The sequence below is a fragment of the Netta rufina genome, assembly GCF_964035555.1.
Source record: "Netta rufina genome assembly, chromosome: 21".
Classification (NCBI taxonomy): Eukaryota; Metazoa; Chordata; class Aves; order Anseriformes; family Anatidae; genus Netta; species Netta rufina.
The window spans coordinates 1,926,945-1,951,891 of record NC_140145.1 but is presented as its reverse complement, the minus strand read 5'-3'; the positions used below and the strand labels follow the sequence as shown (position 1 = coordinate 1,951,891).

General features: G+C 44.7%; 1 protein-coding gene across 1 annotated transcript in view; it reads left to right on the top strand.

Annotated features, from left to right (window-relative positions):
* The window catches only part of GALNT17 (polypeptide N-acetylgalactosaminyltransferase 17), a gene marked incomplete at both ends in the record, with an annotated part of 224,636 nt that overhangs the window by 136,552 nt on the left and 63,137 nt on the right, over positions 1-24,947 (top strand). The window contains one exon of the mRNA XM_084299577.1: positions 5,175-5,292. Within this exon, the coding sequence (XP_084155703.1) occupies positions 5,175-5,292 (118 nt within the window). The remainder of the gene's footprint in view (positions 1-5,174; positions 5,293-24,947) is intronic.

Genomic DNA, 24,947 nt, shown 5'->3' with positions numbered 1-24,947 from the left:
GTCCTGTCACAGCCTCACCACCCTCGTCCCCAGGGCAGCTCCCAAGGGTCACCAACTCAAAAGCGACTGAAGGCCAGGCTTGTTGCTTTACCATTCACTTGTAACTCATTCAGTTCCTCTCTTCCATTTCTGACTGTTCCTCAGCCCCAAATGAGAAGAATTTTCCTCTGTGACCTTGCTGTAAGACATTGCAGGTCCCCATGAGACCAGCATGTTGCCTGGGGATGCCCCAAGGTGGCACTTGCAGTGCTCAGCAGAGATGCTGCTCCTCCAGCACCCCTGATGGTCCCACAGCATCCAGACTGGGCCCAGTGCCACCTGGCTGGCTGGGGTCTCTGGTCACCTTGTGGCCAGACAGTTCCTGGGCCACAGCTTGTTGCCAGAGCAAAGGGTTTTGTATGGTCTCTGCCCATAGAGCTCTGCTGCCCACGGGCAGGAGGTTGGGCACACGGGAGCTGAAGGGATTAACCCTGTTTTATGACCAGAGGGGTCGATTCGTAATGCCGCATCATTGTATTTTATTTCCACACACGTATTCTCTTGCTATAAACCTTTGTGTTATACATCTTGGTCTTTATTCTATAATACGTTCACCATACCGCAAATTAAGAAACATAGAGGTGCACAGCGCCGACAGTCTTTTTTTGTTTGAAAATTGGGTTCTTAATTTCATCTGGGGCCAAAAGAAATTTGCTTTATCACAGATTGCCATGTAAAATAAGTAACGATCGTGTTCTCCTTAACCCTGGTGTACTCAGGGAAATAATTCACAGGCTACTGTTGGAAGCTATATGCTTACTTTCAGCACATTTGATAATTTAACTTAAATTTTCTACATGTCATGAGTCTGTTTTCAGCTCTCCTGAGGCAGATGTGATGGCTGCTGGGTGGTCAGTGTGGGATCCAGGTGTAAACCCAATGCAGGACGGGGTGAGATCAGAGCTGATGCTCCTCAACTGGTAAGTTCAGGCCACAAGCTCAGGGTCTCCCTGTGTCTCCTGCTGAGATGCTGGATCCCACCAGTGACCAACCACCAGCTGAAACGTGTAGGTGCAGAAGAGGAAAATTGTACGTAGTTTGGACAAGTCTGAAACCTCAAGATGCAAGTGAAAATGTTTGAGTTTAGTGCATTAAATGAGGAATGCAAGTCTGGGAGAGGTTAATAAAAAATTACATCTTTCTAGGTATTTAAAGTACCGTTGCAGAAGTGCTACATGTGGTGCCATGTCTCCTAAAGGTGTGGGATTGTGTTGTTGAAGGTGGAGCAGCTCCTTGAATATTTATTAAAAACAGTGGCACTTTAATGGAAACCAGACACCCCAGCAAATTCTTAAAGTATGTTCTCAGTTCTCCTGTACTCAGTGGTATGACCACTAATTATTTTTTTAATATCTTTTTTCTACATATTTTATAACTTGCGCTTTAGCATAAAATTGGAAGCAAAATCCAATTGTGTAGGAAAATTAATTTCCTTGAATTGAAGAAGCAATCTACTTGAGACTTTTTAATCATTAGATGGTAACTGTGCACTAAAGAAAGGAAGACCATTAAAGTAACTTAATAGACTAGGATAAACGTTTTCCCCTGTATCTTCTTCATCTTTATTTAGAGATTCATGCTGAGGATATTTCATAAAAGCTGTTCTTCTTGACCTTTTGTCACTTGCTGTATAGAGGAGCCAACAGAAATAACAGCAAGGAACTAACGCTGTGGGTTTTTGGATACAAAACCAATAATTCTGCTAAACATCTCTGTTCATCCTTTTCTGCCAATTTCTGCTTTTCCTTTCTCATTAAAGAAAAAACAGCTATCGGGACAAATAAATGCATTGAGCTGAGCTGAGCTGTGTGATTTTTAAAAACAAACTGTGTTAATGCTTTTAATTAAGGGGCAGAGGAACAAGAGGCTTTATCAGCTCTTTGTCTGCAGGCCATAATTTCATTGTGGATGGGCTATCTATTATTGTAAATGTCCACCTTTTTGAAGGATTTACTACAAAATCAAATGGTGTTTTTATTTAAATTGTTGAGCACTGCATGATTCCTCATTTATTTAATATGGAGGCATTGTTACAAAGAAGAATGTAGCACTTAATTTGTATTGCTTGAGGGATCTCAGATCTGCTTGGGAGCACTGCTTTGCATGCTTCATGGTTATCATTTGTTGAAAACGGAGTGTGCAGGAAAATGAAGAAGAAAATGTGAAGGTGAAGTTGCAAAATCCCCATCAGGCTGTTTCTGTAAGCATTTTAGGAAGGATCAGTGACTCTCTGGTCTACAAAGAGAAGGAGTGTTGCAAAATAATGACAAAAAAGTATTATTGTGTGGCAGTCTAGGGCAGGAGTGGACAGTTTGGGGAATTTCTTAGTCCTTTAAATTTGTGCTCTATGAAGCTGATAACAGCATGGCCAGCTCCTGGAACCGCTGGCTTTTCAAATGTTGGTATCTGGAAAATAAGATTATTTTATTTGTACTAATTTAAAAGAAAAACAAACAAAAACAACAACAACAAACAAAAAACGTACACAAAAAACACTGAGTTTCAAATCCTTTTGGTCAAGAGGTTAGATTTTTGTTGTTAAATGACTGTGGCATGCCCTCACGATGGGAACATGGGGCTCTCCATCTCTACCGAGTCAGGCTTTGTGGCTGGCACCCGGTCTCTGGTATACAGCTCCCGTGTGTGGCTGTTGAGGGGTGTCTGTTTCAGAAAACCTTGCTCACCTCGTGGTGAGCTCCCAGAGATCCAGGTGATGGAGTCAGAAATGCAGATGTATTTGGCTGAAAACTTTGTGCTTATTTTTCCTGTCAGCGTGACTGGAGAAGTCAAAGGTCCCTGCGTCCACCACATCTATTCCCCGTGGAGGGGACAGGCTGGGTTGTTCCTGCTCAGTGTAAAACCAGAGACACTTAGCTTCTATTTAATTCCAGCAGGTAATGTAGGATAATGGAGCTATTACATTTGGCATCTCTAACGTGGTTATCATTTCAGAAAGAATTGTTTCTGCTAATGGCAGTTAAGTTGCTACAAATAAAGCAATAGAATTGAAATCTTAAGTACTAGAGTGGCAGCAAACCATGAAACATTACACCGCTTATCAGAGGGAGGGCCGAGCAGGCTGTCAGGGAAGAAATCTATTGAAAAAAAAACAACTCTCAGATGGGTTCTGATGCTAACTAATTTAATATGGCAACAGCGTTTAGCTGTTCTACCAGTCTATTAAAAGTATTAAAATGCCTATAAATAATAATACTTAAGTGGCTAGAACTTTTCATCCAAGGAGCTCTGGGGTTTCACAGGGACAAGCATGGCTGGCTGTTGGCGGAGCTGTGGCGATGCCCCTACGGGGATATTGTGTGCTGTGGCCACCCGTGTGCCACGGGGTCCCCCAAAGGCTGCTCTGGGAGGTACAGGCGTGTTGGGCAGCGTGGGTCTGACCCTCGCCATCCGTAACCCACATCTGGGTGAGTTTGAGTGTGCTTTCCTCCTTTGTAGTCTCTAATTGCTTGGTTCAGCCCTGAGTGTGCCCCACGGTGTGGACAACCCATGAACTGTGCTTTGTGCCAGGAATTTGAGGCCGTGATTAAAATATGCCATCCCGTTGCCATATTTCTACCTCAGAATCCAGTTTCCTCCAGAAGGCACGTGTTTCTAAGTAGCCTGAGATCCCTAGAGACGTGGGCTACCATTTGTGTTAAGTCCTAGAAGTGTTCCCCAGGTAGCACAAGGTGGGCGTCCTCAGGAGAGGAGCTGCAGAGATGATGGCCCTCCTGTCCCGCATGGGGCTTCCCCTGCTCCAGAGCAGCATCGTTTTGTTTGCTCAGGGTGGGCAGGAGGATCCTGAGAAAACAGCGGTACCTTGGCATGGCTCACCTGCAAAATTCGTCATCTCCTCCCTGCTGATCCCTTCAAGTGGATCTTTGTTTTTTATCCTGACAGCATGGATTCAAATGAAAGCAGGTTAAAGGGGCAAATGGTTTTTATATTTCTATTTTAGTACAGAAAATATCCCACGGGGTAAACTCTCCACATACCATAACCACAACAGATTAGTGTATCCCCAGGCAGCAAGGGCATAATGATACGGTTTTGTTCAGTGCCATGCTCTGTAGCAAAGCATAATTTTATGGAGAGGGTCAGAAGTGTTTAACCGCTCACAGAATACCCCAAACATGATCTCAGCTTGTGGAAATCAGAACAGAATCCTCATCTCTGGGAAACTGTATCAGATGGAGATCTGATAAGCGCTTTGCAAGGTAACGAGGGAGGGACGGGGTGTGCACATGTGACAGCAGGGGTGGTCAGTAAACACAGCCGTCTACTGTGTCCTTGAAATTGCATAGTTATTATAAATTAACCCCTGACACTGAGTTTTCTCTCAGTCTTTCTGCTTATTACACTGATGTTGTCAGTACTGGTAGTACTGCTCCCATTTTCCTGTTATTTTCCTTGGCTGGACTTGCTTGGCTTCCTTTCCTTACCTTGCTTGGGCTGCTCCTGCAGAGGTAGGGCTGAGCAGCACTGTCAGGTGGGTGGCATGATGGTTAACAGGGTAAACATGAAAACTTCCTCACCCTAACATAGAGCACCGTAGATAGCAGTGGAACTGGGCAAAAGACACAGCAATGATTCTGTAAACAGTTGTCCGCAGTTTTTGAAGAATTTGCTTCTGCGTCACTCTTGTTGATAGCTGGTGGCAACTCCTTCATGATACGTTATAAAGATCTGAGGTAGAAACTTCATTTCACAAATACTAGTGTCCATGCCAAAGTCGACTGTGTTACTAGACATGCTAGAAGAAAGTATGAGGAAGGAAATACCAATATTTTATTTCCTTCACATATGGCGAATGGAAACCCAAAGAAGTGGTGCCCTTGCTCACAGACATAGCAAGATGTTTGTGACAGAGCCAAGACCTGAAGGCTTTTCAGTAATTTAATCCTAGAAAAACTCTTTGTCCACTCTATACGTGTTGACGCAAACTTGCATTTTGGACAATTTCATTGCAGTGGTGAGAGAATGTCTCCAAATGCACAGAGCTCACTCATTGCTGCAGAGTCCCTGCGATAACTGATGTCGGGGACACGTGGAGCCAATGGGAGCTTTGCAGAAATCAACGCTTGATCCACTAAAAATTAATCTGTTCCATTTCTGTTGTTTTTCTCTTCATACAGAACACCAGCGATGATTGGTTGCTCCTTTGTTGTGCACAGGAAGTTCTTTGGAGAGATTGGGCTCCTTGATCCTGGGATGGATGTGTACGGAGGGGAGAACATAGAGCTCGGCATCAAGGTGGGGAAAAAATGCACCCAGCATTATTTAAGGAATCAAACGCAACGCTTTAACAAGTTAACATAAACAGTTGCTAGAATGCTTCAGGGGAACTGAGCATTGACTTGATTTATAGCATTTTAAATTTAAAGGGGAATATGATTTGGTTTTAGGGGTGAGTGCAATTTTTTTTTTTTTTCCTGGGATGCTTATCTGTGTGACTTCATGCTCAAAGCTACTGAGATGAAATGGCATGCTAACATAAACAGGCCCCAGTCAAGCTGTCACATTGGTTACTGTAAGTTATAGTTCTCTTAAATATCAGGAAAAAGATGGTGCTGTTTTGTCATGAGAACAGTCTTAGGGAGGCTTGTGGGACTCTTGTGAATATCTCAAGAAGACATGATGCCTGAAAATATTTTACAGGCATTTCACAGCTGCAAATAAAATATGTTCATAAACAGGCAAAATGTGCTTTTAAAAGTGAAACATTAATAGCCACGTTTTCAGAGCTGTCTCAGTAAATCCATACAGACATCCGTTGTTACGGCATCTACTGTGACAACATCACTTGATTACTATGTACAGTATTAGATGTGGTTTAGCGATTTGAGTGTTTACATACAGTGAAGTGATTCATAAGCAATGAATTGAATGTTCAGAAGCAACATGGGATGGCAAAGCCTATGGAGATTTTTCCAGGCATGGTTTAGAGTACAGCACTTGTACGTTAACAAGCTGATAGGGAGAGACTTGAGACTTATAGCTGGAAAATTGAATTGACTGTGGGGTTGTAAAAATGAAAAATCATTGTTCAGTTCACAGATTTACCAAAGGATATTTGCTTTGCTGGCAAATCAAAAGAAACTTTAAAAATCTATTGTCATTGGCTACAGGGAGCAATAATCTCGTTTAAACAAGGGAATAGAAATTAAAGGCTTTAAATATGCCACATAGCTCTTCCCCTTATGAAGTAATTATTGTACATCATCATGCAGCTTGCTTCCTGGGTCTAGAGAGATCCAGCTCCAAACAAAGCTTCTCTTGTGACTATTCTTATTTGTTTGTCTATGGGATTTTTTTAATATCATCATTGTGGAACTAGCCTCCTCACAATTAATAATTCAACCCATCTGTTAGGTTTTGGGGGGATTTCATGGAAGATTGGCTTCTTAACTAGAAAAATAAGATGGATATCTCAGGGACAACTGATGAACATATGTCCTCTTCTTTTTCACATGCTGAACTTTTTAGAAGAAATATGTAATAAACATCCTTTTGGAAAAAGATAATCCCTCTCTTCCCCCAGTGACTCTTCCAGGCTTCCATTTCCAACCCATATGTTTCACTGCTGTTTGCATACCCATGTGTTGTGTGTTCTGGTCAAGGCTTTAAAAACATTGCTGGTTTTGACAGCTGAAGTACCTAGGAAATCTACCTTCTAAGGTTGTTTAAACAGTAGATTTTCAAAGATTCCTGAGCTATACGAATCCATCTCAGTGCAAGTGTCTTATGTGGGCAACCAAGAGCTTTGTCCCATTTCATGTGCAGGAATATGTGTTGGCCATTGTGTAGGTAGGTCAGGTAGCTCATGTGGAGGGAGCGTTCTGTAGATGGTGTGTTTATGATTGCCAGATATTTCAAGTTCCGCTTTACAGTAAGATTTCAGTTATAAATAGTTTACCCAAGGCTAGATGTTGCTTGTATAAGGAAAGAATCATTACAAATTCAAACAGATGTCAAGTCTCAGATGGATTTATCTGTTTCTAATAGTCCTGTTGTACACAAGCTGCCAGCCCTTCCTCACAAGCTTGCAACTTGCCATGGCTGGCCCTGTAGCAGCCATCTCACGTTACCAGTAACATGGGACTCTTTATATTCAGATGGAACCTTTAAAAATAATTATTCATGCAGTATTGAGGCTTTTTATGCTTTTCTGTTTGTTTGTTTTGGCTGTTAAATAGCTGGCTGTAGTTGAAAAAGCAGTTCGGTGGTTCCTAGTTTGTTTTAGTGATTCTTAGATGAAAATATTTACAGAAAATATTTATTTTCCTTTTGATGGTGATACAAATTCTATTCTGAGAATCATGTGGCATTTTAAAAACATAATATTCTTGTATTACAAAAAATGCTTAAAGAACAAAAAATGAGTTAATAAACCCGTTGAGGCTATGAGAACAAAATTGAAAAATTACAGTGTTTCAGGCAAAAACACAAGCCAACTGTATTACAGTAAAATTAAAGGTAAGTAATCTGAATAACAAACTGAAATAAATAACTGAGGAGGTTGGGCTGTCCTAACCTAGAAGGATGGCCCAACCGTATGCTAAGCAAGACACTCATTTTATAAATATGCTTTGCATATTCTAAAATAAGCGGTATGTGTCTACATATAGTGAAATATATGGGCCATGTGCTTCTTTTGGTTGCCGATTTCAGTCAGCTCAATGAGAATATTTCTATGTGAGCCACTTAGAAAAACAAAACCCCATTACTCACATTCACAAGGTAACTCGGGGCTTGCTGCTCTCCCTTACGTGCCGGGGAGCATCCTTGGGTTGCTCAGATAATAATAGTAAAAATAAAGCCATTAAGTGTGTTGTTGCCCTAGGCAAATTCTTGTACTGCTCATGGGGTAGCTTTGGCCCTGACAAGGGGAACATGTTGTTCTTTGTATTATTGTATTTTCTTTTATCACACTGGAGTGTCTCCAGAAGGTTGTGCTTATTCTCCTCTTGTCCCTGATGTCCACTACTTCACTTCCTGAGGCAGAATCGACTCCAATTCCCTTTTTCTTGGCAGAGAGCACAGAAGTGTTTGCTAAGCAAGGCAGTGTAGGTTAATATTTCAACTGAGAGATTTTCGATGCATTTTCTTTTTCTAAAGTGTGCCTTGCAATCAAATTATAACAGTGCTGGATCTGTCTTATTGCAGTGACAGCCACAAGGACCAAACGTTTGATCAGCCTGTTCCTGAGTTCATAACTCCCCAAGGCAAAGTGTTTGTGGAAATCTTGTCCTTGTGCCAAGCTGGTGACTGGGCACCAATGCTGGTACAGCTGCTGGAGCCTGGGTGTATGGAGATCGTATCTCATGGTAGTGCACTGGCTTTTAACTTTTTCAAATTTCAGTATGGTAGGGACTTGGCACTTGGGACTGAGACTCCCAATTGCATTGGTGGAAGATACAACTCTTGCTTCCTCGTGCAAGGCATCTGTAGCTTTCATGCACTCTCACTTCTGTTCAGAAGGGGCTAAGAAACACAAACATCTCTTGAAAAATTGCCATGGCCCTGGTGACTAACCTGCTCTTGATCTTGCCATAGAAGCACATTTTGCCCTGGCTCGCCGAGCTCCCACCACCTGTCCTGGGAGCACACGGGTACAGTGGACCTGTCCCCTGCTCCAGGCCCACCTCCCTTGTCTTGGGCTCAGGAATAACAGCCTGCTCTCCCTGAACAAGCTTTGTTAACCTTTGTTAACCCGTTGCTGCACTGAGCAGGTTTCTCCTCTGATTGTATGAATCCAGTACTCAATTCCCATGGCTTGAAAGTGCTGATGCTGCTCAGGGTCTCCACAACTCCATCTGTGAATTTTGGCACTTCTCTGACAGTTTCTGCATCTTTCATCAAAAGTTTTTATTTTATTCTAAACCCGTTTGTGGCTCTGGCTTTTAGTGACTGTGTGACTAAGCGGGAAGACTGCTTTTGTGCCATGTCTGGCTTTTTCTCTGCACAGAGGGTTTCATGGATTTTCATGGCTGGTCACAGACATTTGCTAAAGATGCTCCGTAAAATTTCACGTGTCTATTTGAATAAAGATGCAAAAGGCTATTGCGTGACTGTTGCCATGATTTCGAAGTCTGGGATGGGTTACAAGGTTGTTTTCAGAGGATTTTGTGCTACTGTCATGCATTGTTAATTAAACTCATTTGAGTTGTCTTTTAGAGATTAATTTAATCAATAAGGATATTATTACTCCTTTGATGGTATCATTTGTACGAATTGTCACTTGAAGAAAGCAATTAACTGAGAATGCTTATTAGCTGATCCATCCCACAGCTTATTTGTGTAGTAAGAATCGATTATTGAATTCATTAAGAAAAGCACAGTTCAGGGATCCCTTTGAGGTTTAATGACTGACTCAAGCCATGTTTTACTATGAATGTTAAATTGTCTGAAGTTTGGGTTGGGTCTTTAAAAACTGTTCTAGAGGAAAAGAACAGTGTGCCCCCTTGTATCCCAGATTTTTTTTTTTCCCCCAAAATTTGTCATCTACCTTCATCATGCCATTCTCCTGGTGCCACCAAGCCAACAGTTGCATCTGTAGAGCAGGCAGAGTTTCAAACGTTTATAGCTTTAAGGGCTGGAAATATTGAGCTTGGAGAAGCAAATGGGAGCAGTGAGGGCACTGAGCATTTTGTTGTTATTGATGATTTCTTTAATAATCAGACTTTCATCCTGCAGCTGCTCAGGCACGTAAGTAACCTCATTGCACTGGCAGTGACATTGATCCTCTCCCAGAGGGTACCGTGCCTGTGCACCCTTTGGTCTTTCAGAAACCCTTAAAATAGATGAAATAACATTTTAATGCTACAAATCTCTTGTGTGCATTTCATCTATGAAGGAGCCCATTTTGTTTATACAAGTACAATTATTCATATGCTGAAATGTTGAGAGGGTCAGGCCCTCAGATGAAAAAAAGAAAAAAGAAAAGCCACCAAATAGTTATATGTAGACTGCACGAGGGAGCTTGACTCTTTTTGCATTTAGAAAATCAAATCCTTCTTTTCCTGCATACATTTTCCATAATATTATGTTACATCTTTTTGTTATGAAGAATGAAGGTAGGATATTAAGAACAAGTATTTCTACTGGCATCCATGGCTTTGTGGGGTCCAGGATGATGTGTGGAGGAAGGGCAACCTGTACCCAGCCCTATGGGAGGCAGGAAGATTCCCCATGGGATGGCGGGTGGGAGCAGAGGAGGGATGTCAGGGCAGGGCTCTGAGTCAGGAGAAAGCAGCTTTGACTTTTTTTTTTTTTTTTTAATTAAATATTTGAGAACAGGCTTGCTTTCCCAGCCTGTCTGGGAACACAGGCTCCCCATATTTTTCTCTGATATTCTGCAGATCCCTGAAATGGAGAGTGGTAGATGTGAGTGTAGTGGGGAGCACATAAAAGGATGGATATTTGGGTAGGTTTTTACTTGCACAAACCTAATATTGAAATTGTTATTGCCTGTCATCAAAGTGTAAAGACTGTCCCCAGTTAGGGTAGAATTTATTTGTGTAACACCAACCAAACACACAGACACCCAATATCAGGTGTCGTGTTTTGACTCTGCGATGTGTGCTACTGCTGTCATTCCAAATGCGTTTTGCCGGGGCTTTTTCTTTGATCATCTTCAAATGCTTCTTTCTTTCAGTTCTTCTGATTAATATATTAAAGCCTGGGTGCAGACAGAGATAACTGGCGGTAGGCAGCACCTGAAATCCTTTTTTCACCGCCCTGTCCATCAGCGTGGGTGTGAATTACAGCATTTCTCCGGTGCCTGTCACGTCTGCTGGCTTCACCAGCCGCCACGCAAGGCTTGCGGGATGCGGTGCTTGGTGGGATCTGGCAGATCTGTGCTGATACATCGTTACATTTGTTATCACTTTGAAAAATAGGAGGCTGAAAAGCATGTAATTTATTCATAAGGCTTTATTAGGCTTGTGAGGGTTCGCTGAGATGCAGTAGTTAGGGTTGAATCAAGTTTCTCATGATGTGCAGGGTTTTTTTCCCCTGTCTGCACCTACCTTTGCTGAGGCTGAATTAGTCATGAAATTATACACGTGGCAGCGAATGGTATTTTTGGAAAGTGTGGGGACAAATTGGCCCAGACTTCTGAGGGAAGGACTTTCAGGTGGGGTTTGCGGCAAGACGCCTCCCAGGCTTTATTTGTGGTGGGTTATGGGAGGTGTCAGTGCGTCGGCGGACTCGCGTTTCTGGGTGCAAGAGAGAGGACGTCCCTGTGACTAATGGAACGCTTTGGGGTAAAATCAGCAGCTATCAGTTGCTTACTGTTCCTGGAGACTGTACTGTTCAAATATCCCCTTTTCTGAAATCCCTGAGGATTTCTGCTGCGGAACTGTGAACTTCACGATGTTGGTTGGATGCAGATGGTGCAGAGGAAGCCCCCGTGGTGGGGGATGCTCAGGTGGGGCCTTTGGCAGGAGGGGAAGGGGACAAAGTTCCAAGCTCACCTCCCAGGGTAAGGGATCTTGGAGCTGGGGCAGGACCCAGTTTGAAAAGCTTCGGGGGGCCAAACCTCGGTGAGAGTAATGGGAAGAGGCATCTAAGGCAGGGAAGTTTTGTTTTACAGACGTAGGAGCTATGGTTGGCCCAGCCTGGTCTGCAGGATGAAGCTGAGTGTGGAGAGGAATTGTGGCTCCTGCCTTGGTTTCTAAGTTTCTAAGCACAAAAAAGCCTCTCTGTGGCTTGGAGCAGCTGTGGCAGAATGGTTTGATGCAGGCTATCACAGATCTGCCTATAGCTTTCCAAGACCCCAGAGACTCCTGCGGTGTAGGAAGCGTTTAAAGAAGAAACACAGAGAGAGAGAAAAAAAACAAACCTGCCAACAATATGAACTTAAGACTAGCTTTTAAAAAGTACTTTATCAGTCAGGCACTGAAATCCACTTAGAAACTGGGGCTTAAGGCTCTTTCCAAATGAAAATCGAGTTAACTTGGAACAAAGTAAGAGGCAGAGTAGAACTGACCTTGGTAAAGGTCTCAGAAATGTAGCTTCAGAAATAGCAATATAGCAGCAATACATTACCTTTGTGTACGGCCACAGTCTGTTTATTTGTACCTGTATCCCTGCTAGGGAAGTTGATTTTGCTCTTCATAGTGATTGTTGTGTGGTTGGAAGAAATATTTCCACCATTGAACAATATCCAATCACTGCATGCATTTATTTTAAGAGCAGAAATCAGTACAAGTATGACTTCACATCCTATGTTTGGCATTTTAGTTGTCAGCTCAGTATTTACTGTTGGTGCTTGAAAATGCTTTATAAAAAGCTCTGGTGTAGTTTTCCAAACTGGTAAAATGCTTTTCATCAAACCTATCTCCATGGAAATGGAGCCATATTTTGATTATTTTTCTAAACAGGCTATAACCCTCTTCACCGGGAGCCGGGGAGCAGCTCTGCTCTGGCAGCCGCAGCGCCTGGGCGCTTTGTAGCTATCCCTCCTTGGGAAGGGAAATTGCAGGCAGGCAGGCAGCCGCAGAGCTCCTGTCTCTCTCTTTCCTCTTGATAGAAAATGATTTGTCATCTCTGCCTGTTACCCGCTGACAGATGGGGAAAGGTAGAGGAGGGGGAAGAGGCCGCTATTTTCACCCCAGTTGATTCTAGTGTTTTTACTGACAAGTTGGTTTTTAGGCCAGGAAGACACCGATCATCTTTGCTGGGAAAGATGATAACTCTTTGTGGGCAATAGGCTGTGTATTGTGGTTGAGATTCACTGGTGGATGAAGAAATCCATTTTAGGACTCAGCCATGCCTTATCTTCACTTGAAACAGGCAGATGTCAGCTATTTACTGATTTTTCACAGGATCGATGTGTGCCTTTGGCAAGCAGTAGTTAGAGATCTCCCAGACCTTGGTTTAACATGCTGGGCAGGAGGTGGAGTCCACCCTGTCCGTCCTGGGCCTGGGCAGGGAAAACCAGATGTAAAGAGCAGGCACAGCACCACAGTGGCTAAAGGGGCTGCGGAGGTTCACAGAGCCCAGCAGTGTGGGTTATTCGTGCTTCTGGGAGGGGCTCGGAGGTGCTCGTCCTTGGCCCCACTTGGCTCCTCTTGAGCAGAGCCTTCCCATGTTGTTTCTTCCACTGAATTTGTTGCAACAGGATTTCTTGTAACAAATGTTGTCTGGTGAGGTTGCTCCAGGAGCTCCTCAAGCCCAGGTGCTCACAGCCCTGCCTACGTCCAGGCTGGGGGCATCAGACACCTCCAGTACCCTGAAGACAGGTTGATTTTTTCCATCACATGCTGCATTCGCTCTCAGTCTGTATTTTCACTCTTTCCTGCTTGTTGCTCAAGGGGTGCATCTATTCCTAGCCACGTTCCCTCAATATTCTGTGTGGGGACACCTGAACCCCTCTAGGCATGGAGCAGTACCTGCAGCACAGCGCTGTAGCAGGAGCGATGAATTGGCTGGGCTGGGCAGGGACACTCTGAAATATGGGATCCAGGTTGTGCCTTTGGGGTATTCATCACATCACCAGGCATTTTAAGGACTGCGTGACCCAGGGGCTTGTTGGCAGTCACTGTCAGGTGTTGTGTCTGCGAGGTAACGGGATTGGCATAGGTGAAGCCATCAGGCTTGGCATAATCATGTTTTGGATTTCACCCTCTTTTCTTGCACAGAAATAAATTTCTTAACTCCTCCATTAGCAATGGGTATGAGAGCTAAAAAAGGATTCCCTTACCATTTAAACTGACGTATTCTCCTCTGCACCACAAGGCGCTTTGGGTTGGTTCTTTATGGGCCTTCTGGGTCCTACTGAGTGGAAGCAGCCTGGGACATCCCTTCCCATCCTCCCTTCCCTGGCTGTGGTCACGTTCCCTGCACTGAGCCCTCATTAATGTGGGGGATGATGCATGAGCCAGAGCAGTCCTGGCACTGAGCGCCTGGCGGCTGCAATTCACTCAGGATTTGCTGAGATGCAGCAAAGTTGGACCCCCTGAAAGCCAGTTTTTTAACATTGCTCCCTGGAGAACAACTGTCCTTTAAGTATTTCTGGGTGCTTGAAACAATAACTCTCTGAAATCCACTTTCTCCTTTCACTCGTTGCTATACAAGGTGAGCAGCAGCACGTTTACTCTGTGCATATGCCTACAATGTCTGGAGTATAAATTACCCTCTAAAACAAAAAACAGGCTCGTCTCATCCTAAAAACCAACTCCAAGCCAAACTGAACTTTGTCTTTTCACAAAAAGCACGCTTGGGAAATGCCAAGAGAAAATTTGACATGAAATTACGTGCCAATAAATGAGGCTCATATTAAACTGAGATGAGAAATGTTTTTTTTTTTTTTTTTTTTTTTTTTTTAATCCCATTATATTCATAAAGCTTTCAGAAAGCTCCCTGTTCATCATGAGTGCAAAGGCAAGGTTATTTTTTTTCTTTTTGTCTGTCCTTTCTTATGAGAAAGCCTGACTTGTGATGCACTTTCTGGGACTGTGGGACACCCTGGTCTCTTCCCTACCTCATCCAGAGCCATGGAGTTGATTTTATTACTCTCACCAGTCTCTGGTGAGGTGGTAGCGTCAGACCTTGGAGCGGTCCAGTCTTGTCATCACTGTGCTTCGGTTTTTATTTTTTCCCCCAAGGATACGGCTCTCTCTCCACTGATTACAGATTTCTCCTAGGCCTGAGGATTGTTCCTGTTGAAAATGTTATCGCTGCTGTTACACTCCTGTAATTTCCAGCCAAAAAGCTTGTAGTTAGAAGCTCCTGACTAGCTTTCAGTGTGTTCAGTGTCTCGGTAAGGCTTTGCAGTCATCCTCTCTCAAGGACTTTCAGGTCAAACCTGATTGTTTTTACAAACAAAAATGCTGTTTTCCGAGAGCCCCTGCTGCAGTTGCAGTCTCAGCTCCAAGAGCAGTTCCAGCCATATTTCATGTTCATCTGGGCTCCTCAGAGACACAACGCGCAGCTGGAAGGCAGCTGACAGCCTGATGGGTGATGGCAAGGAATGGGGACTGCTCTGCATTTCCATGTGTGTCAGTCTCAGCTCTGCTGAATCAGCAGAAGATAATAGTGACAACAGTGGCATAAATGACCAAGTTTTACCCTAGCCCTGCAGCAATGCCAGTTTCTTTCCCAAATTAAGGAAGCCCTCTCTACCAGGAACTCCCTGGCCTCCTGCAAGTGTACTTGAAACATCCCAGTTTTGCTGGAGGACCCTGTGGAAGACCCCTCCTGGACTCCCCCTTGAACATCCAAATCCATTTGAAGTCAGTATCCTACTCTCCTTTGGGATTGCTTTATATCATTTTCGTATGTCAGCTTTTGGCCAGGTCTGATGGATTTTTCCATGTTAGTCACCTGTGTCTCCAAGAAATTCAGCCCAGCATGTTCATATGCCAGTCACCTGCCTCCTGACCTTTTGCTTTTTTATGTTACTGGGCAGGATTTGCTGCTGTGCTGTCACAACCTTCAGCAAGCAGTGAGTACAAAGCAGATGAAAAACACTTAATAGGGACGGTAACACTTGGTAAATGATCATGCCCAGCTCCAGAGCTTTGCAGAAAACCCTGGAAGATCTCCGTGTCTGGCCTATTGTGTTGTATCCAGCCAATGGCTTGCTTTGATCAGAAAAAATCCCATATACTCAAGCTTCCTTTGCTTGTTTTAATATATTCAAGTTAGCTTTTATGTGTGTGAAGCTTGACTGGGGTAGGAATTGCATTGTCTTGTGTTGGGAAAAGATGTTGATGTCTTTGGGCGCTGTCAGCATTAATGGCAATGTTGAGAATGATCAGCTTGTTTGGTCATCTGCTCAGATTGGCTGGTTTAGTTTTTCTGCTGCTTTTTCAGTTCCTGCAGACATGAGTGACTGCATCAATGTGGTGGGGGAATGGGGATGCAAAATTCCCAGCAAAATTCAGTGAGAACTGATCATTTATCTCCTTCAGTCATTCAAGAAAATCTTCTCTTTCCTCTTGTGACAAGCAAGAACCTGGTGCTGGATGCACATCTCTTTATGTGCCATCGCTTGAGACTTGTCCTGTGCATCACTGAGAATAACAGTGGAAATAACCAGACATGATTTATGTTTCCCAGTGCATTTATCCTTCAGTCTGGTGTGTCCTTGTGATGCTCAATGGAAACTGCAGAGGTGGTGCTCTGTGGGACTCATTTTGAACAGCATTCACAGTCAGAGCTCCCTGTAAAGTGAATACTATCACAGCAGTGAACTTTCTGGCTTCCCCGTGGTATATTTATTATTCATAGCAAGACAATTGCCTCATAGATGATCTAATCACTATGATGCACTGCTGCCATAATGCCTAAAGGGTAGTTAACCCCAGTAACACTGCACACTGCTTTCATTTGTCTCCTTGACTTCAGGGTTTTCCCAGGAGTCCAAGGGCAATGGAAAGCGTCGCAGCTTGACCTCCGTGCCGCGAGCTGGTATTAAGCTGTCAGCCAAATCCCATCCTCAAATTCTGTAAGGGTTCAGGTGTTTGACCAAAGCTTCCTTGGCTTTGCATTAGAACTCAGTCACTGAGGTATGAGCTCCCATGGAATGAAGGTATATATTTGTTTTTTTCTGCACTAGGGATTTTAGCAATTCTTTCAGTATCCAGTTTCTCCCTGAACAGTTTAGAAGCAGCCAGTACAGGAAGCCAGTGAGGCCAATCATGGAGTAAAATGAAATTCCACCTTTGACTACCCAGGCTGTGATCCAGCAAAGCACTTAACTTTTAAGCACCTGGGAAGTCCGCTTAATTCCTATGGCATTATTGCTCCTTAAATGTAAGTGCTTCTTAAGTGCATTTCTGGATTGGGACGTTCTAGAGTTGAACTTGAGCCATAAGGGTTAATATTTGCAAAATGAAATATGCAGCCTTATTTTATTGGAGGAAAGTGTTTTTTTCCTCATCATTTATTTTTTTGCCCTCCAAACAATTCTTCCATTTTACGAGCTAATTAACTCATCTAGCTTTAAAATATAAGTGCATCCTTCTTGGATTTTGTCATGTGTCACCACCTTCTAGAGAGTTATTATGTCTTATTTGCACAGAAGATACTGGGAGAAGACACTGGGAAGTAAACTAACCTGTTCATTGAATAAATTTGTATCTAAAGCTGCAATAACAAAACTATTATTTCATATTCATCTACAGACACGAAATATGTATTAATTAACCAAAGTACTGCTAGTGGGCATATGCAAACGAAGTGGCATCAATCAAGCCAAGATCCCTTTCTTTTGCATTTTTACTTTATGGAGAAATACTTCTTTGTGCTGACTGTAGTTCCTCAGTATCAGATCTGTGCCTTAAAGCTCAGTGCTAGGACCAAAAAGAGAAAGAATCAGAATTTCCTAGCGCTGCAGAAACTGCTGCAAATAATGCAGTTCATAATGAAGAATTCATATGTAATCCCATAGAGGAGATAACAGTCTAGATCTGCCTCAGGCACAAAGAACCCAAGTTTATTTTCACAGAATGGGTATTTCATTCTGTCAAAGCCATAGAGTTAAACAGAGGGGGACAATTAGAGATGAATTCACATTTGGACTATATATATCTAACTTAATGACAAAATAGGAGTTTTAAGTCTATAGCTCAGCTTTTCCAAGTCTGAAGGTGATAGCAATGCCTGGAGCAGCACATAACAAGGTCTCCCACACTGGCCTGCCAATTGTTTTCTTTAGAAGGAAGACGGTCCTTCCTGTCCCCAGGGTGCCAGCTGTCGGGACATCGGGTGCTTCAGTGTGAGGAGGGGTGCTGGGGATTCTCCTGGTATGCCAGCCCTTCAGTATTTCAGGTCTTTGCCCAGCATTTTGCCCATTACACACAGAGGAAGGTGGGTACTTCTCTGCAGGAGCAGGAAGGGCACTAGTCTCGTCTCTGAGCCACAGAGTGTAGCAGCCTGCCTCCACTATGTTTTTTCTTATTTGTTGCTTTGGTGTCATTCAAATATTGATTGTGTCAAGGGCTTATTGGTGTTTTTATAACTGCTTCTGAGGATGCATTTTGTTTACCTTACAAATGAAGGATCTAGGCTGGATTAATATTCAGCCAGGTGAGCCAGGACTGAGGGTAGGGGCAGTAACTTAAAGTGCTTCGGAAGTGCTAACACAAATGTTGCTGGCAAAGATGTTGACTGGTAATGAAAATCCTTACTGTAAGGTCTTTCTTATCTAGAGATGCCAAGCCACCTACCAGGGTACCTTTCAATATTCTCCTGTTGCTTATGGGATCCCATAGTACAGAATGTCTCTTAACCCTTGACACAGGTTAAGTGCTCTGTTTGTCCCTGGTATCTGCCCATTTTGTCCCTGCAGATCTGAGAGAATGGATGGAGAGAAATGGTCTAAATCCTGGGTTTGGAACATCCCTGTGAGATTTTCCATTGGTCCTCTCTGCTGGTGGGACACATTCCCCTCTCCCAAGCCCTATGCATGCAGCCATGAAATCCAGGAGACCAGATACAAACCAAACCTGAAGATCAGCTGTCCACCATCACTCTGGTCTGCTTTAGCTGGCGTTGCAGCTGTAGAGTTACAAGCAAATGCAAAGGGGGTCTGCAGGAGTGAATTGTTTCCTCTTTCCTTCCTGGGATTTTGGGTTTTAAACTGTAAAAATGTACAGAATTGCATCTGTTTTCTATTGAAGATGTTAGCTTTGGCCATTTGTGTTTGTAACTTGGTCTGGGTCTACAAAAGGCTTATGTTCTTCCCTGGATTTTTCCAGGATCGGGAGCCAGTCCCTGGGTTTTGGCTGTGAACATAAAAAACATTCCTGTAGCTTTCTGCTCAACCAGCTCCTATAACATATCACCATCCTGGTGAACTTGGATTCTGGCAAGCTTTGCTTTCTGTTCATCTGTGCTTGATCCTGTGGCATCTCCAGTGGGTGTTTAGAAGCAGTAAGTCGGAGGAGATGACACATTGTTCCTGCCCCAGGGGTTCCTCTATCGACTGTTTTAATGGCCATCACAGATGTCTCCATTACAAACAATCTGAAAAACCCAGAGCTGGAAAAAAAGGTAGAGCTTTCTGACCTTTCAGCCAGCTCTTGCACTGAATTATCCTGACAGCCCCCAAGCCCTTTGCAGCCATTTCCAAAGCCACAGGCAGCGCACAGTCCGTGGCCACGAGGCCAAGACCAGCAGATTCAGCTGGGGTACCCAGAAGGGTAACCTGTCACGCTGTCCATCCCAACCCCCTTCACAGCTCTTGCAACCCATGTTATCACAGCGTTGCAACCTCATCTCTAGTCCAGGGTCATCACAGCCACCAAAGACCTGGCAGTTTTCCTGCATTTCTGCTGCCCAGTGGAGGAGCCACTGCCTGGTACTGGCACCGTTCACATGCCGTGGTGCTGTGTACTGCCTCTGCTTGCTGCCCAGCCTGTCAGAGCTGTGGCATTCCCTGCTGCCTTACAATAATAATGATCTTACTGATCTTATCTGCTTTGCTTGGACTTGACTTGTTGGCCAAGGGTTAGCTGAACCTCCGTGAGTGCCCCTGTGTTGTGCTTCTGGGGCTGTGGAGCAAAAGGTTCAAAATATCAAAGACTTATTAATTAGACAGTTGTTTTTTTTTTTTTTTTCGTAATAGTCACTTCTTAGGAGGTCTTAGTTACTCAGATTTGTACAAATTGTAGGAATACAGACCTTTTTATGGTACATTTTAATGGTAATTTTTGCTGACAGTCAAAAATCAGCCAAGTGAACCATTTTGAAAGCCTTTCAAAACTGTTCATTTATATCATCTGCTGCTTTTGTCAAATACGTGGAAGAATGTCTTGTCATGTCTTTTACAAGAGTTATGTTGTCTACTTAGATTACAGTAGAGGAGCAAACAGTTGTTCAGCGATTATAATTTGTATGATACAAAGAGAACATTCAGGCTCACTAACAGGTTGGTTACCTCCTCAGCTGAAACCGCCATTAAGTAATTTCTTTTTCCTAATGCACAAGCTCAACACTAACTAAAGTGGCATCCACTGTTGACTTCAGTCCCCAGTGCAAGCAGGAGGCCATGGAGTTGGATTCTGGTGAGCAAAGCATCCTCTTCCACAGCCTAGGTGAGGTGAGGGACCAGAGGCAGGTGTGGCTATAGCAAGTCCCTTGATGGAGCAGGTTTTGGTGTGCTGGTGTGTGGTGAGGCGATGAGGGGGAGATGTCCCCCCACAGAGGGCAGTGCGGCCACTGCAGGTGGCCTCTGGCAGGGCTCCCCGTGGTGACTCTGGGGAAGGGACCCGGAAGAAGGTAAGGAGTGTCCTGTGTGGGCAAGACCCTGTCTCCCTAGAGGATGGAATGCTTCTGACAAAACGTGCATCGATTGGGATAGAGGAGGAGCGGGTGTGCTCTTCTCAGCATCTTCCATGGCTCCAAAAGCTGCAGCTCTTGGTTGAGATTTACACATCAGGCCAGGGAATGTAGCTGTACTACTTCAATTTCAACAAAGAAATGCCTCTGAGGTCTTCCTAAAATCTTTGCTGACCTTAAAGGCATTTACGGGTACAATATTTTCAATATTTTCATTTTTTGCAAGGGACACGTAGATATTGAATTGCTCCTCTCCTTGTCTCTTTGCAGCATATTTCTGAAAAGTAAAACTAGGAGCTATCATAAACTTGACCTAAAAACTGAGTGCCCAGGTGACACACGTCTGTGCTGGCTTTGATTTCATTAGGTCTGGGGGAACGTCTCATTCATAGCGTAGCAGTCTGCGTGTTTAATGGATTTGCTTGGCTCTTTCTGTGACATACATAATGGGAAAAATGTGTTTATTGGTATCAAATTTAGAAGACCTGAAATGTTTAAGAGGGAGATATGTTCAGTGCTTTTGAAAACACAGTATGAAATGGAAAATTGTCAGTTTTGCTATCTTTGCAGAAGTTCTCTCAGCTTTACTGACCAGGCTTCTGCAATGTGATTATAATCCAAGTCCTAAAAAGGTGAATGCATAATAAAATGCCTATGGCATGTCATCATTTTCAGCTGTATTACTGTAACTGGTGTATATATCTAAAGGCTATAGAAGGGGGAGGAAAATACAGGGAGAATTTTACATTTTGTAGAAGTTGAAACATCTGAAGGGTGAACTGTAATGGTAATACATGATCAACCTCTTTTTTTTTTTCTTTCCTTCTCATAAAATTACATCTTCCTTTTTCTTCTACAGTTGATCTGACTTGCAGTATGCAGGTTTCAGAAATAAAGCAATGATTAATGAAACAACAGGTGTTTGTAAACTCTCCTGGTTTTATAGCACCATTTAAAGTAATGCACACCAAGTGTGCCTCAAGCAGATACACTTAGGTACATTGTTTGAACTGCTGATAAACGAATGGTTATATCTGGTGTTATATCTGGTAGAGCTTATGTTCGGTTGTACTTCTGCTGCTGTAAATTTGTGTAGATTTATTGAGGAAGAGGAACAATATTTTTTTACAGCTGCAGGAGACCTGGCTTAAGGCTGGAGATCTCTGGACATTGCACTAAGGGAATGTTATTGCTTTCCCTGACTTTTTCTGGCTTAAGAGCACATCTCAAGAAGTGCAAATTAGATTCTTTTTTTTTTTTTTTTATTCCCCCCCCCCGACTTTCTGTATTTCAATTCCAGTTAAGAGTAAGTCCTGAAGCAGTTTGAAATCAGCTGCTTTCATTACTGGAAAGCATTGCTGTAAAGGAAAAAAAGAGTACCTTATTGCAAATGAGCAGTGTGTAGTAGATTATTCTCATTGAAAGCATTTAGCTCTTGGCAAATGTGTATCATGTATATAGAGCAGACCATAAAGGATATCTGATAATGTTGACTGAAGAGCATGAAAAGCTCATTGTACAAATGCTCTTGGTAATCACCTGGAAGGGTCTGTGGTTCTCAGAAGTAAACATATATGCAGGCTTCTCGGTTGATGTTGTTTTGGAGGCATTTGGTACTTCAAATGGAAAAACATTGTTATGATTGACCCACATCAGATATAGGGTCGTATGTGCCCTGCTGATTTCTCTGTCAGTGTCTTTCCATCTTCTTTATGAAACACCCTGCTCTGTCTTTAATGTGGGGACTTGGGGATGGGTGCTACAGTTGCTCGTTGTGGGCACCTTCTGAAAATATCATCTCTGCACCAGTAATGATTGAAAAGGCAACAGAAACACAGGGATTTATCAGGAAAGGAGCTGAGAATAAAAGCAAGGACATTGCCATGGCTCCCCCCACCCTGACTGCGCTGCGTAGCTCGGGGCCTCTGTCTGGGAAGCACTGAATTAGAGTTGGAAACGGTTCAGAGAAGGGCAGTGAGGGTAATGGGGGGCATGAAGGGGCTCCTGCATGGAGAAGTGCTCTACGGCGAGGGCATGCAGAGCCTGGATAGCAGAAAAGAACTTGGGAAAGCTGCAAAATCCAATTTCCATCTCATTTTACTGTGCGTGCGAAAGCGGTGCCACTTCGGATGCACGAGCTGTGGCCATGTGGTGCTGCTGTTTGTGCTCCAGGCTTCCTTGTTGAAGGGTCTCCTCTTGCACCTCTTGCTGTAAAATCCTGGAGGGGGATGTATCTTTATAACGAGAAGAAAGAGTTGGAGTGATTTTGCTGAGGCGATCGGCTCCGGGGCAGACGTGTTCTGCAGCGGAGCAGGGGACCGAGGCGGGCAGGGCTTTTTGTCCGGCATCGAGGCCACTCGGGGGAGCCGCCGGGACCCGGCTGTGCTCGCGAGGGAGGCTGACGAGGCGAGGGCGGAGCCAGCAGCGCCCCCTCCCAGGCTGTTTAAAAGTTGCCCCTAGGGAGCGCGAGCGACCAGGAGCGCGGCGAACAGGACGGGCAAACAGGGCGTGGCACGTCGAAGGGCGTGGCAGTTTGCGCGGGCAGGGCGAGCGGGGGGCCCATCGTCGCTCTTTTGCAGCTGCCTCTCCCTTCGGTGCTTGCAACCTGCTTGCGTAGAACCTGACCATGGTATCGACCAGGCAGAAAACCGTGGCCTCCGCATCTCGTGCGGCATCTCCAGCCACGGTCACCAGCGTGGCTACTCAGACGGAGGGCTCGGGGAAACACGCAGCCGTCCAGGTCCTGGGCTGCAGAGTGTGCCCCAGCCTTCTGTCGGTCTCCGACAGCAGTGGTGGGTATGCCTGTGGGAGGTGTGCCCAGGTTGAAGAACTGCTCAGCCAGGTAGCGGAGCTCCGGGAGGAGGTGAACAGGCTCAGGAGCATCAGGGAATCAGAGAGGGAAATTGACTGGTGGAGGTGCGCTCTACCCTCTCTGAGGCAGGCTCACGAGACTGCCACAGCACAGACGTCTCCTGTTACGCAGAAGACGGAGGTTCCCTCCTCCTGCCAGGCAGCGGGAGGAGACCTAGATCAAGGGGGGGAATGGAGGCAGGTGCCTATTCGGGGTGGTAGGCGAGCCCTCTCTCTGCCCACCTCACCTTCTCATCTACCCTTAAATAATCGATATGAAGGACTAGAGCAAGACAATCTAAATGACAAAGTAGACAAACACCCATCCCAGTTGGAGGGGGCGCCTAAGACAATGCGACCTACACGTCGCATTGCCACATCATCCTTCAAAAAAGAAAGAAGGGCTATTGTTATGGGGGGCTCCCTCCTGAAAGGGACAGAGGGACCGATATGCCGACCGGACCCAACCCGCAGAGAAGTCTGTTGCCTCCCTGGGGCTCGGGTGAGAGACTTTGCCAAGAAAGTCAAGCGCCTGGTACGGCCCACTGACTACTACCCGCTACTGGTCTTTCAGGCTGGTAGCGATGAAGTTGCAACAAGAAGTCCAAAGGCGATCAAAAGAGACTTTAGGGATTTGGGGCGACTACTTAGAGGATCAGGGGCGCAGGTGGTGTTTGCCTCTGTCCTTCCGATAGGGGGGATCGAAGCTGAAAGACGTACTGTTCACATAAACTCGTGGCTTCGTGACTGGTGTGACCGGCAGAATTTCGGTTTCTTTGATCATGGGAAGGTCTACGCTACACCGGGCCTGATGGCACCAGATGGGATGCGCCTCTCTCGGAGAGGGGTAAGGATCTTTGGTCAGGAGTTGGCAGGGCTGATAGATAGGGCTTTAAACTAGAGTCGAAGGGGGAAGGGGCTAAAACCAGGCGCGCCGGTGAAGACCTAAGGGATGGTACGCTAGAATCAGAGGGGCTGTGTGCCAGTGAGGTCCTTTGGTCAGATCCACAAGGTGCTGAGTGTAAGGAGACGCACTTGAAATGCTTTTACACGAACGCACGCAGTATGAGGAATAAAATAGATGAGCTAGAAGTCCTGGCCCAGTCCCGCAACTATGACATCATCGGCATAAGCGAAACCTGGTGGGACGAGTCCTGTGACTGGGGTGTTGCGATAGATGGTTACAGGCTCTTCAGGAGGGACAGGCAGGGAAGGCGAGGTGGTGGGGTGGCGATGTATGTGAAGCAGGGGCTGGACTGTGTGGAACTTCAGGTCGGCGATGGCAAAGTTGAGAGCCTCTGGGTAAGGATCAAGGGACGAACGAATAAAGGGGATGTCGTTGTGGGAGTCTATTACAGACCGCCTGGCCAGGACGATAGCGCCGATAAATTATTCTTTACAGAACTAAGAAAGGCCTCGAGATTAACTCCCCTTGTCCTTATGGGGGACTTCAACTTGCCGGACGTTAACTGGGAGTGCCACACAGCTGACACAAGCAAGTCCAGGAGGTTCATGAAGCACCTAGATGATAACTTCTTGGTGCAGGTGCTAACGGAGCCAACTAGGAAAGGTGTCCTCCTAGACCTGTTGCTAGAAAACAGAGAGGGTCTGGTGGGAGATGTGGTGATTGGTGGCCGCCTCGGCCATAGCGACCATGAAGTGGTTGAGTTCAATATTTATGGTGACAGAAGGAAAAGTGCCACCAAAACCTCATCCCTAGATATGGGGAAAGCGGACTTCAGGCTGCTCAGGGAACTAGTCAGCAA